Here is a 16,469-nt window from a genome sequence, read left to right on the forward strand (position 1 = left end):
ATGTTTACGGTAGGGAGGAAAAGGTGGGTAAAGGGAGAATTCCAGGCAGTCTGGTGAGGAATAATATGGGGGACTAGATGGAGAAGGAGATAAAAGCCATCTATAAACTGGCATTTGGTCAGTACGTTTGTCTGGCCATACCCTGCACCTGATCAGTACAATCTATTCCACCTTCTCATTAAACTCCATTTCCAACCCTTCTCGTGGGTGGGGGGCTCTCTACTCCATGGGTCTGTGTGCATATGGAGGTCCAAGTGCAGTAACTGGAGTCAGACCATGGGATATCAGGGCAGCAACAACAGGAGAGACAAGAGAGTGTGCATTTGTGTGAGTGTGTATGTCAGTGTGCAATCACTATTGAAAATCAAGCCAGACTAGCCAGCAACTAAGATAAGATGCTTAGGGGACAAGTAATGATGTGGCCATAAGTCTGGGGCAGATAACCAGGGGGGACAAGAGGGGTCTGTAAGTTGGTTAGTGGAGGACCAGAAGATCCAAGCCAGCTACTGAAGACACCTTGGGACTTGGAGGTCAGCTACTGGTAAGGTCATAGTTCTGGGCCAGCCACTGGAGAGCCCCATCTGCAGCTGTGCGTCTGTGCGTGAGGCAACTCAGAGACCAGAGGATCCTGGGCCACCTACCGGGTAGACTGCATGGCTAAGAATAGCTACTACACAGGGATCCATATTGCTTACATATATATATATATATACACACACACACTTATGTATTTTATACTAATGGGCTTTCATTCTGAGCAGCCAGAAAGGGGAAGAGGATGAGGCCATTGGAACTTCTTTTTTTGTGTGTTCATGATGTGTTTGTATGAGTGCTGGACTTACTTTCCGTGTCAGTCTGTGTGGCTGCTCATGCATATATGTTCATATATGTGTATCGCACACATATGTGCATGTGTGCCTCTTGGGAATGTGTGCTTAGCCTTGCAGTGGTTGGACCTGAGGACATGGAGCTGCAGCAGGCTCACCTCTATTAGCCTACAGGATTCAGCACTACCTAAACACTTACCAGCATCTTTTTGGGGATGAGTGAAAGAGAAGTACACAATTTCCTAGATCTTGAAAAATGTTCCCAGTAAGTGGCAAACTTACTTTTTCCAGCACCACACAAATGAATTAATTAGTAAAGATAAACAGAAAAGAATAAAACCCTCATTTATATGCTCATGGTTCCTGCTTAATAGCAAGCCAATAAATGAGATCTGCAACAGAACTAACATGCATTTAAAATTCTAAGTTCTTGGGTTCATTCATGCCCAAAATACTAACTTATTGCCCATAATACCCAATTCAAAATCTTGATGTATCTAAACTTTCACTGAAGTTCAAAACAGTGATATATACACCATCTGGAATTTGGGCAAATGTAACTCACAGTGAAAAGCAAAATATAACATCCAGTTACTTAATTGAACAGCTCTAGTTCATAGCTGTCATTGAAGTGTTCACATGGGGACTACAGACAGTAAAATGACGGCTATCAATCAGTTTCACCCTAAATAGGGATCAGTTTAACATCCTCAACACACACAATGTTTAAAGACATCAGCTAACCCCACAGCACATGTCTGAGGAAGGCTCTAGCACACAGTATCTCTGAAGCACCAGACGCTTTCAGGCATAAATCACTGCATCTCGCAAATTTCCAGACTGGGTGAATCGCTGTTTTCCCAGTGCCTCTCTTCTACACCACGGTGGTGCTGAGCAGCCCCTCAGCCAAAGCCAGACAAGGCGTCTCTGCTGATGCATAGGAAGAGGAGGAGTCTCCATAGCAACGGGGACCGCAGAGGCTCTTGCACCCCTCTTCTTCACCCACTCCCCAGACCCAATTGTTCTTCCGAAAAGAATCACTTAGCAGTTCACCTGAAAACACATGAACAGCAAAAGCATAATACTTATACCAGACAGACTTAGTCAAGGGTGCAACCTGAACTGGGCTTACTGCTGCAGGGTCCATTATTCCTGAGGCTTGGAATCACCCATACAAAAATGTAGGGGAAAATTACTACCATAATGTTATGATACTGTAATATGTTCTTATTAGGCAATTACTAGTACATGCAAATACTACCACTCATATCATTACATTCACCTGATGCTTATTAGAGTTGATTTTCAGCCACTTTTTGCTTAGCCAAACTTTAACTATTCTAGCTAATCAGCAACAAAGTTAATCTATGCAAAGTGCCTGGTTTAGAAGACTTCATTTAAAACAATTGAATTTTTCCTAAGTGACACCAGTAGAAACAAAACATCATCCTCCCCATCTCCACACCTGCAGAACAGGACTGCAGATTTTTGCTGGAGCGGTTGCAGACGTGCTCCTTGGTCTTTAGAAATTCTCTCAGCTCAGCCTTTAATCATGTACCTGCAGTATTTTTTACTGCACGATTCCCTGCTTTGTTCTTTATAGAAGATGCCTGTGGTGAATTTCACTGGTAGCTATCTCAAGATACAAATATTTATTCTTTATAAACATGTTACCTAGACTGCCAGTTACTTTAGAATTGTATCCCAGAAGCGATCTATCCCTTTAGCAATTAAGTGCTTTAACAATTCCATTTTACATCTCTGTGCACAGATGACAGAACAGAGACAAGAATCAGCTTCAAGGACAGGGAGAGGCTGGAGCCAAACGGCTCACAGGAAATCTTCAGGAACAGAGGCAAGCCTGAAGCCTTGGCTCTTCTTGTCCTGCAGGACACTGGGAAGGCAGCAGGGGTTGACTTGGAAATCTAGTATCTGTTTCAGAGCACACTGTCTTCTTTCAACGGACACCTCCCTTTTATATCATCACAGTGTGGTGAAACCAGAAGGCAACCAGTCTAACCCACAGCTTCCAAAAAAGTGATGTAACCACTAGAATAGAGTTCAGATTGTACCAGAGCATCCTCAGAGTTTCCAGTAAAATTTCTTTTTATACAAGACAGATTTGAGAAGACAAAAGAGCGAGTAACAAAGAGCTCCATTCCCCAAGCCCCAATTAAGGCACCGATCTACAAGGTCTGGGAAAGTTTACTCGATATGGGATTATTTGGGATACTTTCTGTGCATCTTTTTACTAACTACAAGATGCATATTCAGTCTGGGGAGCAGACGCTGGCACTGAGCCATTTCTCATTATAATTTTCATTAATTGTCTTGTGTATGGGTTTTTTCCTAAATGTCTGAAAAGAATGAATTTTTCTTTAAAGAAAAAATTCATGCCATTTTATCTACATGGCTAACATGAAAATCGTTAACAGACTCAATAACCTCAGGAGCACATGCAGACTCTCAGACCTGGGAAATATGAAAAGAATAGAAACTACAAACCATGACAGTGGGATATAATCTGGCTTAAAACTAACACGACGTGAACATTCAGATACACCCATGCTACAATCAGTAAAAGCACAACTCATAAGCTTCCCATTTAACTACAGTTAATGGTATGTAAATATGTGAAAAATCCATGCTAAGAGTGACAGAACCTATACTCTGATCTCCCCCCAAACTGTTATTCCTGGTCTTCCTTTTCCTTCTCCTCAGAATAAAACATGTTATTGTCCATCGGATTTCACCCATCAATTTTATCTCCCTTTCAAGCTAAGCTGACTGCACATGCTGGCTACAAGCGCTCTTTGGAGATCCTCTTGATTTCCAAGATCCCCTCCCACTGCCTACACTCAATTGAAAGCAGCTGCAGCCACCTCCAGCGACCTCTCCCTGCCAAAGCTTAGAATGCTCCCTCTTCCTTCTGTCAATGGGTTCAGTTGCTCTGCTAAATTAATAATTAGTATCTGAAGATTGATTACCTCTAATGGCAAGAGAAAAATAGCCCCTGTAGAGCAATATTGCTGTATCCCTATATTCACTGCAAACCTGATCTCAAGAATCTTCTTCAATAAAAAAGAAGCTATTAAAAATTTATTCAATTCGAAAAGGAACATTATGTGATTCCAAGCTTCTTTAAATAAATAAAAAAATAGGCATCTTTGATTTGCCATTCATCAGTTAAGTTGTCAGCTATTTGTCATTGTCCACACATATTGTTTTTCAAACTTGTGACAGCCACAAGAGTAAAGCAGTAACTCCATATTTTTCTGAGCCAAATAGCTAGTATTTTTCACAGTTACCATGTTCAAATACTCTATTTTCATAAACTGTTTATTCATTTTTGAATAGCGGCCAAGAATATACTGGCGCTTTTTGCTGGCTTTTTTTTTTTCTTCCCCCATGCTGAAGGAGGGGGTGGAAGGAAGAAATGATCTGAATTAAAAAATACTATAAATTTCAGGTTACAAATTTAAAATCTTAAATCCAGTTAAAAATAATCTATAAATGTTTCTCTACCCCTCTGACCGCAAGCTCAAAGATCTGAAGCCTCTATTTATTCTGACCATGGGTGTGCAATGAGTAACACCAACAGCACTGGTGATTCCCCTTTGCAGCCTTGGCTGCTCTGCTGTGCATTACTGAAACGTATTCCACTGCTAGATGAAGTCCTCCCATGCTCATGCTGTAGTTAATCCTCACAGTATGCTTTGTGTATCAGAAGCCCAAACAGCCTGAGATACGCCCCAAAAAACAGAAGAGTGGGATGGCTACATTAGCTCCATCTCACATATGGTCTTCATGATGAAAGATCAAACTAGACAAAGTCTAGAATGCATGCAGTTTACACAGGTCTCAGAAGGGGGAGAATGGAAAACAAAAACCAAGAAACACTTTCCTAAGGTAATATAACAGAACTGTTGCACAGCAGGCTTCTCAAGTAGTGGAAATTTCTTTACCTTAGGGTTCTCTGCTCTGTAAAGCCAATGTAAATACATCTGAACAGTCAGACGTAGCTCCCAGTCTGTTAGTCACTATCGGAGAAGCCAGCAGATTCTCACTTTCATGGCCCATTTAGCTCAGTCACATCATAACCTTCTCTTTACCACAGCAGAGGCAACAAAAACTGGTCTCCCCTGGAAAGGCTCCTGAACTTCCCAGTTTCTATACTTGCCCTGTGAGAACAACCATCAGTGGCCTGCATTGCTCTGGGACATGCTGGACATTATGATCGGAATAAATCATACAAAAGCTGAAGCTTAACTGTTCTCCATCAAGAAGAACCGACTACCCATGTACATGGGAACACTGCGAATTTTCCTTTTCTAGCATTCCAATGGTATTTGTCAGTCCTCTTCCAAATAAATCCCCACACAATCATCAAAACTCATCAAATCTTTTTTTCATTTAAATTAAAAAAAAAAAAAAAAAATCGCAAGCAGAACTTTACTCTTGCTCACAGAGGAGCAACTTTAGAAACTGCATAAAAAACTGTGCTTTTGTCATTAATTTGTATCACTGACGGCACTACTAGTATGACAATAGGTGGCACAACAACCTTGTGAAGTGAATGGACCCTGAAACGAGAACCCAAAGACGGACAGGGTAACATGCCAAAAAAACCCACAAAACCAAATAAAAACACATGAGGATGGAGAATATGGTCTCCATCTTCAAAACTTCAGTAGTTTGACAAGGCTGAAGTTCTAAACCTCAATTTTATTTTATCTTTCCTTTTATCAACTTCACATGAACAATACTACCCCTTTGATATTAGCATTTGAATTTGGCAGCTAAGGACCCTAGCCAGTATGACCATGACTGCAAATCATCATTCAATTCCACAAGTAATCCTGACTTCGTCATCTTAGCCACATCCATTGGATGGCAGGTGGAGGGAACTAGCCTGAAATTCAAGTCACACAAAACAGCTCCTACAGTTCTTATGAGGCAGTAAAAAATGATCTGAGTCAGGCAGAATATACAGGGAACTGCAGAGCACATGGATCTGTGCAGGATTAGTGGAAATGTAGTAATCAATCTCAAAGCAAACCTCTTCAATTTTTGTTCTTCCATTGATGACTTCCATATCCTTTCAAAACAAGTCAGGACATGACAAGCTCGAATTTCTTGAGGCCTTTTACCAGTCAGGATTAAATCAACCGAAGGGAATCAGCACTGACAGCATGTGTTGCTTCTTGTATCACACTGCTCCTGCCTGCATCATTCCAGTGGCCAGTAAAATCAGCTAGTTCCTCCCATTAGTGCCTTTCACTTTCCCTCATATTTAAGGTAATGAAAGTTGCTGCCTTACACAGAAATTCAGCACAATAGCTTTCTTTTTGCTAAGCCAATTAGGCACAATTGAGAAATCCAAAAAACAGTTGTTCATGAGAGAAACAGCATAATTAGTCTTCTATTCTCCCGCAGTAATTTTTCTTAGAAGCAACAGTTATAATCACACTGTACCTGCACAGCTATGGCCTAAGCAGACTAATGAGTGCAGCTCACCTGACCCCACACCAGAAACACATCTCTATGCACTTGCCATTCCAGACTTCCTGAGGCATCTACTCTCTTGATTTCAAGGATTACAAAGTACATGTGTGGATCTGAAAAGGGAAGCGGTAATGAGAGGCATAGGTCTTTTCCTTGTTCTTCTGCAGAAGTTCAGCACACTTGTATTTTTTTCTGTAACGTGTTCCCTGTTCCCAAGCACAGTTAAAACAGCAGAACGAGAAACACCAGTGGCAAGCATTTTCACTGTTTTATTGTAGTCCTGAGTTAACAGCTTGCGGGCTAGGAAATGCCATTACTATGAGAACTGCCATTACTAGTGTCATGATTTAACTCCAGCTGGCAAGTAAATATCACACAGCCACTCGCTCACTCCCCAGTCCCTGGGTCAGATGGGGAGGAGAACCAGAAAAAACACACAGGAAGACTGTTAACAAGGCCTTCTAGTCTCATACCTACTTGGTACCTCACCTTGTGCATTTGGTAAGTAAGGTCCACGAACATTTGCGAAGCATTTAAAGCTCCCCAGAGGTACTCCCCATTTCATGCACTCAGCTAAGCATCACAGACAGAAATGGCTTGCAAGTCTTGAATATGCTGTAAATCTTTCCTTCGTAGAGGCAAACCAAGCTGCTGATCAGGATAACTAAATTGACCAAATTCCTCCCCCCTAATACCTCCTGTCTTGTGCAGAAACCTCGTTGCAGGCTACAGCCAAAGGAGTGCACAGTGGGTTCAAAGCACAGAGATGCAGATTTACCCCTTCTTATTCCTCAGTCCTTGAATATTAAAATCATAGCTAGTCTGCTAAGTGAGAACTTCAACACAAACAGCGGAAGAGCAACAGCAGGAAGTTCCTGCAAACAGACTCAAAGTCACATGAACAGCTACTTAAAACTGTAGCATTTAAGCATCTTATAGCTTCATAAACTCAGTAACTCATGACCAAATTATCTGAAGAACTCCCATCTCTAACTTCCCTAAATTATAAGTCACTTTTAGACTAATTATTATGTTTTGTCCATTCCAAACATGGAATAAGCCGGTTCTTTACAAAATTAGATATTTTTACCAATGAAAGTTCTTAGCAAATTAGGGGAAAAAAAAAATTAAAAAAAAAATCTGCCAGTTAGCTAGCCTCTTCTTGGTACTTCTGGTTGGTTCTACCAGTTAGATCCTCTGACATACATGTCACATCCAGGTTCAAGCTTTGTCAAGCTTGTGACAACTACATAATCCCTTTTATAGATGAACAGAAATTCTAAAATCTTGTATCATTGTTATTGCTACCTAAAATAAATTGAGGATGTGCTTTCAATGTATTGCAAAGTAAACAAACACAGCATAACGTACATCTCACAACTATCACTATCACATCCTTCTGCACAGCAGGAACCCAAATTAAATTCACACCACCAACTGTGATTCTTCTCTTTTGTAGGACCTGGTCCTCTTCGTGCTGTAGACTGCTGCGTACGTCCCAGTGTCCACTATCAAGACTGAGACATCCATGTTTGTTCCCTTTCAAGCTAGAAGTAGAAATTATTTCTTTCTTTTAAAAGAGTCATGCTGTTTTATCCAATAGCAAAGTGGCCTGGGTGCACACTGACGTTGTGGGAATGTACAAGTTGCACATCCACCCAAACCAGAGAGGATTCAAATTCACCTCATGCTTTAGGGGGAAGGATAGTCCTGATTCCCCTTGAAGGGTTTCCCCTCTGCAAAGGGGAACTTGAGACTCACTGGACTATTCTGCAGCTCAACTGAGGGGCTCACCTGATGGAGAAAAGAGCTGGACATCACCCAGGCTCTAAGGATCATGACAGAGAACAAATGCAGAGGAAAACTTAATTAATGGCTTGCACAACCATAAGCATCAAGTAAATATCAAGTTGTTCTCCCCTGCTGATGCAGGAGATAGTGTGCAGCACATGCACAAGCAAAACTTCCGGCACATATGAGAGTTGAGCATGCAGGCACAGAAACCCTAAGACCTTCTGGAGATCCAAGGCTTTAGCTTCTTCATGGCTTTGTTTCCATTCAGTAAAGAGAAAATAAGGATGATATGGGAAGACACGTTTAAAGATTCTCAAGTTTTAAAGTGTTACGATAGCACGTCTCATAAATATTCTCAAAACAGTGTTTTGGAACAGCAGGGAGACTGGAAAACAAGGCACTTTGAAAAAAAAAAAGTTAAAACTGTTTTCCATCACTGTAAACTCACAAGGCTTGCTGCTAACCGTTGTCATTGGACTACTGCATTTTCATGTTTTAAAAATACATCACTTCCTCTCCTGTTTTCCTCTTTGATAGGCCTGGAGAAGTTAGTGATCTGAAGATTCATCAGCCTCCCAGCCATCCAACCTGCACATAAACCCCTTAGGTCCAGATATTTTCAGAGAGCCCACCTCTTGAAAGCAAACTGCAGGACTGACAAGCCATGACTTACACTAACCTTGGAAAATTTATAGCTACAGTATTTGTTGATTGGTTGGTTAGTTTTTAAGAACTCCTAGCTGCTGAAGGTATGATTACATGACAGTGTCTGTTTTCTTCTTCAAATAAAATTGGAAGATCCATGCTCATGAAAGTAAGCCTGGACACATTACCCAGATGTGTGTTCTTATGGCTAAAACCCCAAAGGATGAAGAATATGAATGAATTCTGACTTTTCTCATCTGATCTTGTTATTTTTTAGGACACTATTTGCTGGCTATCGTTTTGTGCCAGGCACTATCAAACACACCGAAAGAGAGCTCTTTCCCCATGCTATCAATGTGCTAAATAGAAAAAAGGCAAGAACGAAGGCGATTACCCCCACTGGGCAGAGGAATAATTGATGCCAAAAGACTGTGATTTACAGTAACAAGCAGTAAGCATACCGCTGACTGAGCCCAATGCTGTTCCAAGACTATGCTTACCATCTTATTAGAAATTATTTAAGTGATGTTAAATATTGCCAAGAAGAAATCAATATTAGAATTAATTACCATGACCACAAAAATGGATTTTAGCATTACTCAAGATCAGCAAAAACAAAAACAAATCTTTGATAATAAGAGCCAGTGACCATTAGCAAAGTCCTACTGAACTTTCCTAAAGAGCTCGAGACTTTCTCTGTCAAGCCTTGTGTGAAAAGCCTCATAATCTCCAGTAACCAGCTTTAAATGATTTAGTTAGTAGCAGCATTTTACTGAAATCCAGCTTCCTGATCTCCCGAACAGTGCTAACTTGACTCACCATAAGGCTTATTTATTTTGCCTTTTGTAAGAAATGCACATGTATTCCTAACAAAATAACATGCTGTAAGCATCTAGAAAGCAAATGTACACACATCTGTAAAATTATGTGGCAATATATTACTAGTTTACTACCACATATCTATAGTGTATGATTCCTACTTTAACAAGTAAGCAAGATTGCATATGGTTATACATTTTTACAGCATAAAGTACTTCCAAAGGATTAATTTAAAATCCGCAGGACGCAAATACAGAATTTCTGAAACAGAAATTGTGAAACAGAAATCGAGTAAAACTTGTTTAAAACACTCCACACCCTTTCTATGGTAAAGACAACAGATCCCACTACAGTTGAAACTAAACGTGTAATCAATGCATTTAATTTTTGCCCATTTAAATTGTAACAGAAAAGTTTACAAAGTAATACATACATACAATGCAACAGTTCTCAGCTGTGATTAATAGAATTTTATAGTAATAGCTTTTACACATCAAAAACCCAAAAGGAACATGAAATCATACACCTGAGGACCTAAAATGCAGAAAAAAGAGTCACTACAGCAGCAAGTTATGCTGGTTACCATTTGGTCTGCAGTCCCTGGCCATAAGGATAAACAAACCACACCAACAAAAAACTCCAGCAACACTCACCCAGCAAAGAGCCTACAAAGATGACGATTTGCACCGTGGTAGTGAAATGCCTGTAGGTCTGCTCCTCACTGTGCTCCTGGCCCTCCGCGGCCCCAGCCTGGCTGCCGTTCCCACCCTGCCACACCATCTCCCCAGCCGAGGCGTTCCTCATCTCCAGGGCTCTGGTGACAGCCTGGTACGGAGGATGCTCGCTTTCATTCCTCGAGATCCAGCTTTTGTTGTACCCCATGGCGAAGTTCCTGCCTTCCTTGCTGACACCTAATAACCACAGGTTACTGAGCCCTTGCCTTCAGCGACTGACTGGAGCCCACAAGCAAAAAGGCACTTCTGAGGACAAAGCTCTGTCTCTGACACCTGGAGGCATCTTCACCGTATTTCTGTGTGCCAGAAAGCAGGGTTGGCTTCTCACGTTTCCGCCTTGTAAATTATGGTAACCGGTAAAGGAAAACAGAAAATAAAGCAGGCTCCTCCTCGCGATCAGCTGTCCCGTATTTCTTGCTTCACGATACTACAGCGTTTCCTCAGCATGGCTTACTGCAATAAATGTGCATGAGGAAATCACAGTCCACACCGCAGCTCGTCCTAACCCCGACAGGTCGTCTCGCACCACAGCGTACACGCTCGCAGGCACATAGACTTCCTATACATCAAACCCAGTCAGGAAAAGTTGATGGACCACAAGCCCTGTCCCCACTGCGCTCTCTGCCCTGGCGTTAGCTCTTCTCACAACCCCGAGGGAGGAAGGACACCTCTTCCCCCGTGCCACATCTCCTAGCGCTCTCTTCTCTCCTGCCCGCTTCTCCCGTGGTGACACACGGCTCCGTCCCGCGTTCCTCCTCGCTCTGCGCGACGCTGGACACCAAGAACACCCTTATACGGCGCCCAGACAAGCCACTGACTGTTCAATGCCTTCCACTGCACTCCAGCTATTTCTTGGGTTAAATTAATTTGGTTTTGAATCCCAAGGCGGGGAGAACTCGTGCCTCCAACGAACCGAAAAGCCTCCGTACGATCCTTCGCGACCCACTCTGAGCGCACCCCGCACCAAGCGCGGCCGGCGATAACACCCCTGCCCGTACGTGCGCCAACATCCCGCCCCAGGTGCTCCAGACCGCGCACAGCCGCCAAGCCCCGGCGCCCGCCGGAGGCGGCGGCCCCGCAGGGCGGAGCCAAGCGGACCGGGGCGGGCCGCCGGCCTCCCACCTCCGCCACGCTCCCAAGGGGCGGGGGCGCCGCCATCACGTGGCCGCGGCAGGCAGAGGGGCCGCCATTTTGGTGGGCAGCGGCTGCGGCGCAAGCGGGGCCGGGCCGGGTGGTGCTGCGGCAGCAGCTCCTCCTCCTCGGTGGGCAGGCGCCGGAATCTGGGGTTTATAAAGCGGTGTTACAAAACAAGCCCGTAGTTTTGAGGAAAGGATTTGAAAAGGTGGGCTGGGCTTCTACGTATACGTATTTTTTGTTAAACTATGTATATTTTTTATACTTAATTTGGCAGGAAAGCTCCTTATAAGCATAATAAGTTTGGGTTTTCAGTGTGCAAAAAGTGTGCATCCATATAGTGGGTGCACATTTGAAGATTTTTAGGTTGATGGCTAGTTAAAAACAAAAGGCCTTTCAGCCATTGGCTGGCAATATGGACGTGCCTCCTGAAAGAGCAGCTGCCCGCCAGTATAACCCCTGTCCAGCAAGGCTTTCAAGGACCCCACACTAACAAAATCCACTTGTGTGATCCGCATGCTGTCTTCTGTGACCTTAGATGATACAGGAAAGAGCCGAGTGCTTTGCCATGGGTTCAGAGACATGTGCTGACCGCAGGGAAATGGAGGCTGCCACCACCTCATCTCACTGCAGGGCCTGGAGCCTCTACGCTTGCAGCCACCTCTCTGGGAGCAGAAGTCTCCCAGCTCATTGCTCCAGGCTCTTTTCTAGTAATTCATGTCACTTCCTCACTCCCAGCCTGACCCGGCGCACTCACTCTCTTACCCTTTCTTCTCACACCTGCTCACAACCCATTCATTTTGTGCAGCCACTCCCATTTTTTTCCCCACCTTACCCAGGCAACAGTCAGCAGCTACCACCCTGCTTTCCCCTCATCCTTGTCTCCTAGGCCTCTCAAACAGGCTTCATCCCTTCAGTCCCGCATCATTCTTGTGGCTGTTTTGGCCACTCTGACCTCCCCTCCTTCACCTCCTAGCCACCTGCAAGGCACTTTTCTTCACAGGGCAGCCCCTTCCTTCAGCTCCTACTTCTGGGACCCTTCCCCGCTCTCCTGCACCTCACCAGGGGAGACTTGCCTCCTCTCACCATGCACAGGGGGAGGTGAAAGCACACTCTCACATCTCACATCATTGAATTTTAGTGACTATAATTAAATTTTAATGTGGGCCATGGAAGTTTCATATTTTGGAGGGGAAGCTTCTGTCCAGATGCAGTCTGGCACATATCTGAGGCAGGCAGACTCTTTAGTGATGTTTGCTGTACTCCAATAAATCTGTGCAGAGCATTTGAATATTTTTCCCCCCCTAAGTAATATATTTTTGTTTACTTTGTGCAGGTTTTCTCAAGGCTAGCTAGCAAAGCCACAGCCCTGAAAAAGGTTATCTCTTCCCCCTCACCCACCAAATTCTCACACTTCTGCTGGGGTACAAGACTTTTTAAAATAAATTCTTGCAATTTTTTAAAATTATGAAGTTATTTGGCTTTCTTCTTGGAAACGATGAATCACTGTAGAAGAAATTAAGAGAAAAAAAACCAACCAAAATAGCCTGGGGTAGACATCTGGTCTAGGACATTTCATCCCAACTGGTTAAAATTTTGCCAAGTCACGAAGAACAGGAACAGTGGGGGAGCTTTAACAATGCATGATGTTACCTGACCCACCCATTGTTATGCAAAGTAACACGGGGAAGTTTGCCATGCGCTGGGCTGTGTGCCTCACACAACGTGCTTGGAAAGTGTAAACCCATAATTTCTGTTAAAGGAAATCTTACAGAAGTTTCTTAATTATTTGCTGTATCGTATCTTGAAATTGGCCATTCTTGCCGTGTCTTTGGGTGGGAGGCAAGATGAATCTGTGGCCTAGAAACTTTTATTTCTAGCCTTTAATACAGAGAGAACACCTAAACAGACAGATGAGAAATACCCAACTGCACCCGTGGGTCAAATACAGCAGTTACTTCTAAGCAGATGCAAGAAACGCCAGTGGACAATTACAGTGCCCCAGGCCACGTGTGACTGTGCAAAAGATCTCTGTTGTGGTTAGATAAATGCTACAGAGCTTTGTGCACGCCACTTCCCACCAAAAAAAAAAAAAAAAAAAAAAAAAAAAAAAAGAGAGAAAAACGTTACTACTAACGGCACGTTCCAGGCATTCCCAGACATGGTGAGGAACAGAAAACAGCATCAGAACAGTGGCACAGTTCAAGATTTGGTTTTGGTTAGATGCTAATGACATTATGAAACTACCAGTTATTATATGTTATGAACCCAGCTGGGGACCATAAGAATTTAGTCTAAATGAAATGCAAAAAATAAACGAAAGTATGCATTAACAAGCTTTCAATTTCAGAAGGAGAAACTGAGGACTGTAGGAACTATTCATTAGAGTAAGTCCTTCCTTAAGTGGTCTATTTAAAACAAAGAGTGTACTCCAAAGTCAGGGAGTAAAGTGAAGATCACTAGAACTCCATTGAGAGAAACCTTGTAATTAAAATGAAGAGAAGCATCAGAAGATTTTTCATGCAATTACAAAAGTAAAGAAAAATTGAGTCTATTATACTGAAACAGTAGAGATTTAAAATACTGGAAGTATGGCTCTGAAACTTACATTACATGTTTTCACTTCAGATGCGGGAATTTGATCTTTAGGAGAAGGATTATATAACTAGTGTGGATCCTGGTATGAACATGGCTTTGATCTTTAGGAGAAAGATAATATAACTAGTGGGGATCCTGGTATGGACATGGCTAGATTTAAGGCAAAAGGAAAACACACAATTCAGTTTGTTCTGTTTCAGTGGACCACACTTGTTTCCTACATTTCCTAACAAATGAAAGTACAGAGTGTGGGTGCACGATAGCAAACTCCAGACTACTGTAGCATTTTTCTTTGCCTGGGGATCACACACCTAATTGATAAGCTTGTATGTATGAATTTACTTGGGGGGTTTTCATTAAGATCCCAAAACTGTAAAGGTTACATCTTGTGGCAGTCCTTCTATTCAGTAGTTGCCCCATGCAGTGACTGAAGAAAGACACATCCTTTCTGCTTACCTAGCTTCATGTCTGCAGTTCAACCAAGCAAAGGCTAAGGCTGCTCACGCTCCACCTCCCAGTAGTTGTTAAAATAATCATCAATGGAAACATTTTTTAGTTTCCACATAAACTCGTATCCTGCCCCAGCTCTATGTGAAATCCATTCTGAATTTTGTGGGGTTTTTTGTTTGGGTTTTTTGGTTTTTTTTTTTCCGTTTTTAAATATTTCTCAAGGTGTATTTCAAAAAAATCCACACAGTAACTACTCGTATTTGGTGCCTGTCTCTGTATTTGCAGATATATCTTGAAGCATATCTTGGGGAAGTTCACACTGGACATTATGGGAAGGGTCTTCACTAAGAGGGTGGTTGGTCACCAGACTCCCCGGGGGAAGTGGTCATGGCTGCGAGCCTGCCAGAGCTCAAGGAGTGTCTGGACAATGCTTTTAGTTACATGGTTTAGTTTTACATAATCCTGTGTGGAGCAGGGAGTTGGACTCGATAATCCTTATGGATCTCTTCCAGCTCAAGACATTCTACGATTCTGAGGCACTGCTGCTCCGGGCCTACGCAGCTGAGAAGATGGTGCTTTTGAGGGGAGGCAGATGGGACCATGAGTGGATACGGGTTAAGCAACATGCCGCGGTCCCTCAGCGGGTGGCAGAGCCCCAGGAAGGCCGCCGACAGCCGTCAGATCTACAACTCTGCCCGGCCCAGGGCAAACGGAGCACGTCCAAGGCCGCCGCCACCCCACCACACGGCGGCACACAGCCCCTACGAAGGCTGCGGGGCTGGTCCCGGCCTTTCCCACAGCAGCCGCTACCGCACGCACCACCAGGCCCCCGTCCCCCGGCTCCTCCTCCTCCCGCCGCGGAGGCGGTGCCGGGGCGCGGCGGAGCGTGGCCACCGCTGGGCCGGCGCCACTTCCACGGTGGCAGCGCCGCGGGGCTGCTTGCGATGGCTGCCGCCGGCTCCCGCCCGGGGAGCTGACATGGCCCGGGCGAGCGGCGCCCAGCCGCTGCCTGCGCAAGTAGCCGCGGAGCCGCCGGAGAGCTACCAGCTGCGGCAGGAGAACGAGCTGCAGGTGCTGGAGTCCATCTACGGGCAGGACTTCCAGGATCTGCGGCAGAGCCAGGCCTGGAAGGTAGCGAGCGGGGCTCCCCTCGCCAGGCCCCTTCTTGCGCGGCGGCCTCGCCGCTACTCTCCCTTAGCGCTTCCTGCGCCCATTAATCGATAGAGAGGCAGAGCTCCGGCCTCCAGCGGCACAGCAGGCAGAGCGGGCCCTCGCTCCTTGCGGGCAGCGGCGCTCCCGCTGGTGCCAGGTCCTCGTGTTTCTTGTCTGGCGCATCTTTCCTCTCGCTGTCTGCCCCGGTCCTTCCCCGCTTCGGGGGGCAGCCCTGTAACCGACGGCCTTTGCGGTTAATCCTCCAGATCAGCGCCTTCGCGGTATAATTAATGCTGTGCATGTAACTTGCGTTTTAAGTAATTGTGAGATTCTTTAAACATTGCCACTTCATTCATCCCTTAACTGGCTGATTACAGACCTGCTTAATTAGTTAATCTCATGGGTATACATGTTGCTGATCTTCGCATATTTGTTATGTGCTGTGGTTTACTCAAACTGTGGCTGTTTTCATGATAATTTTAATTTTCATATTTTTTTGTTTGTTGTTTGTTTGTCTTATTCCAACTAACTAATGCTCTGGTCTGCTACTCACTATTCTTTCCCATTTCTCTTCTGTGTCCACAATGTCTCTAATTGGTATTTTTTTTCCAGCTGCATCTGTGGCACTGTTTTCCTGTACCTGGAGGTACTGCTCATTCTTTTCAGTTCCCCAAGTTCACTGCTACTGTCCTTTCTATTTACATTCTTTTGTCTTCAGTTTCTACAAAATAGCCCCCCCTTTTTTTCCTGCCATAAACCTGAACTTTAAATTCTTGCAAAACCTGTAACCCACCCACCCCCATGGAGGTTG

General features: G+C 44.1%; 2 protein-coding genes across 3 annotated transcripts in view; one reads left to right on the forward strand and one right to left on the reverse strand.

The window, feature by feature from the left end:
- GPR176 (G protein-coupled receptor 176) overlaps window positions 1–11,474 on the reverse strand; it is a 42,568-nt gene extending 31,094 nt beyond the window's left edge. Inside the window, exon 1 of the mRNA XM_030484287.1 lies at window positions 10,244–11,474. Coding sequence (XP_030340147.1) covers window positions 10,244–10,472 — 229 coding nt within the window. The 5' untranslated portion in view covers window positions 10,473–11,474. The remainder of the gene's footprint in view (window positions 1–10,243) is intronic.
- A 3,887-nt stretch (window positions 11,475–15,361) lies between these two features.
- The window catches only part of EIF2AK4 (eukaryotic translation initiation factor 2 alpha kinase 4), a 36,302-nt gene continuing 35,194 nt past the window's right edge, over window positions 15,362–16,469 (forward strand). For both annotated transcript variants that reach the window (XR_003990874.1, XM_030481918.1), the window contains exon 1: window positions 15,362–15,637. Coding sequence is in view for 1 of the 2 variants with exons in the window: in XM_030481918.1 (XP_030337778.1) it covers window positions 15,485–15,637 (153 nt within the window). In the remaining variant the exon portion in view is untranslated. The remainder of the gene's footprint in view (window positions 15,638–16,469) is intronic.

The sequence above is a fragment of the Strigops habroptila genome, chromosome 4, assembly GCF_004027225.2.
Source record: "Strigops habroptila isolate Jane chromosome 4, bStrHab1.2.pri, whole genome shotgun sequence".
Classification (NCBI taxonomy): domain Eukaryota; kingdom Metazoa; phylum Chordata; class Aves; order Psittaciformes; family Psittacidae; genus Strigops; species Strigops habroptila.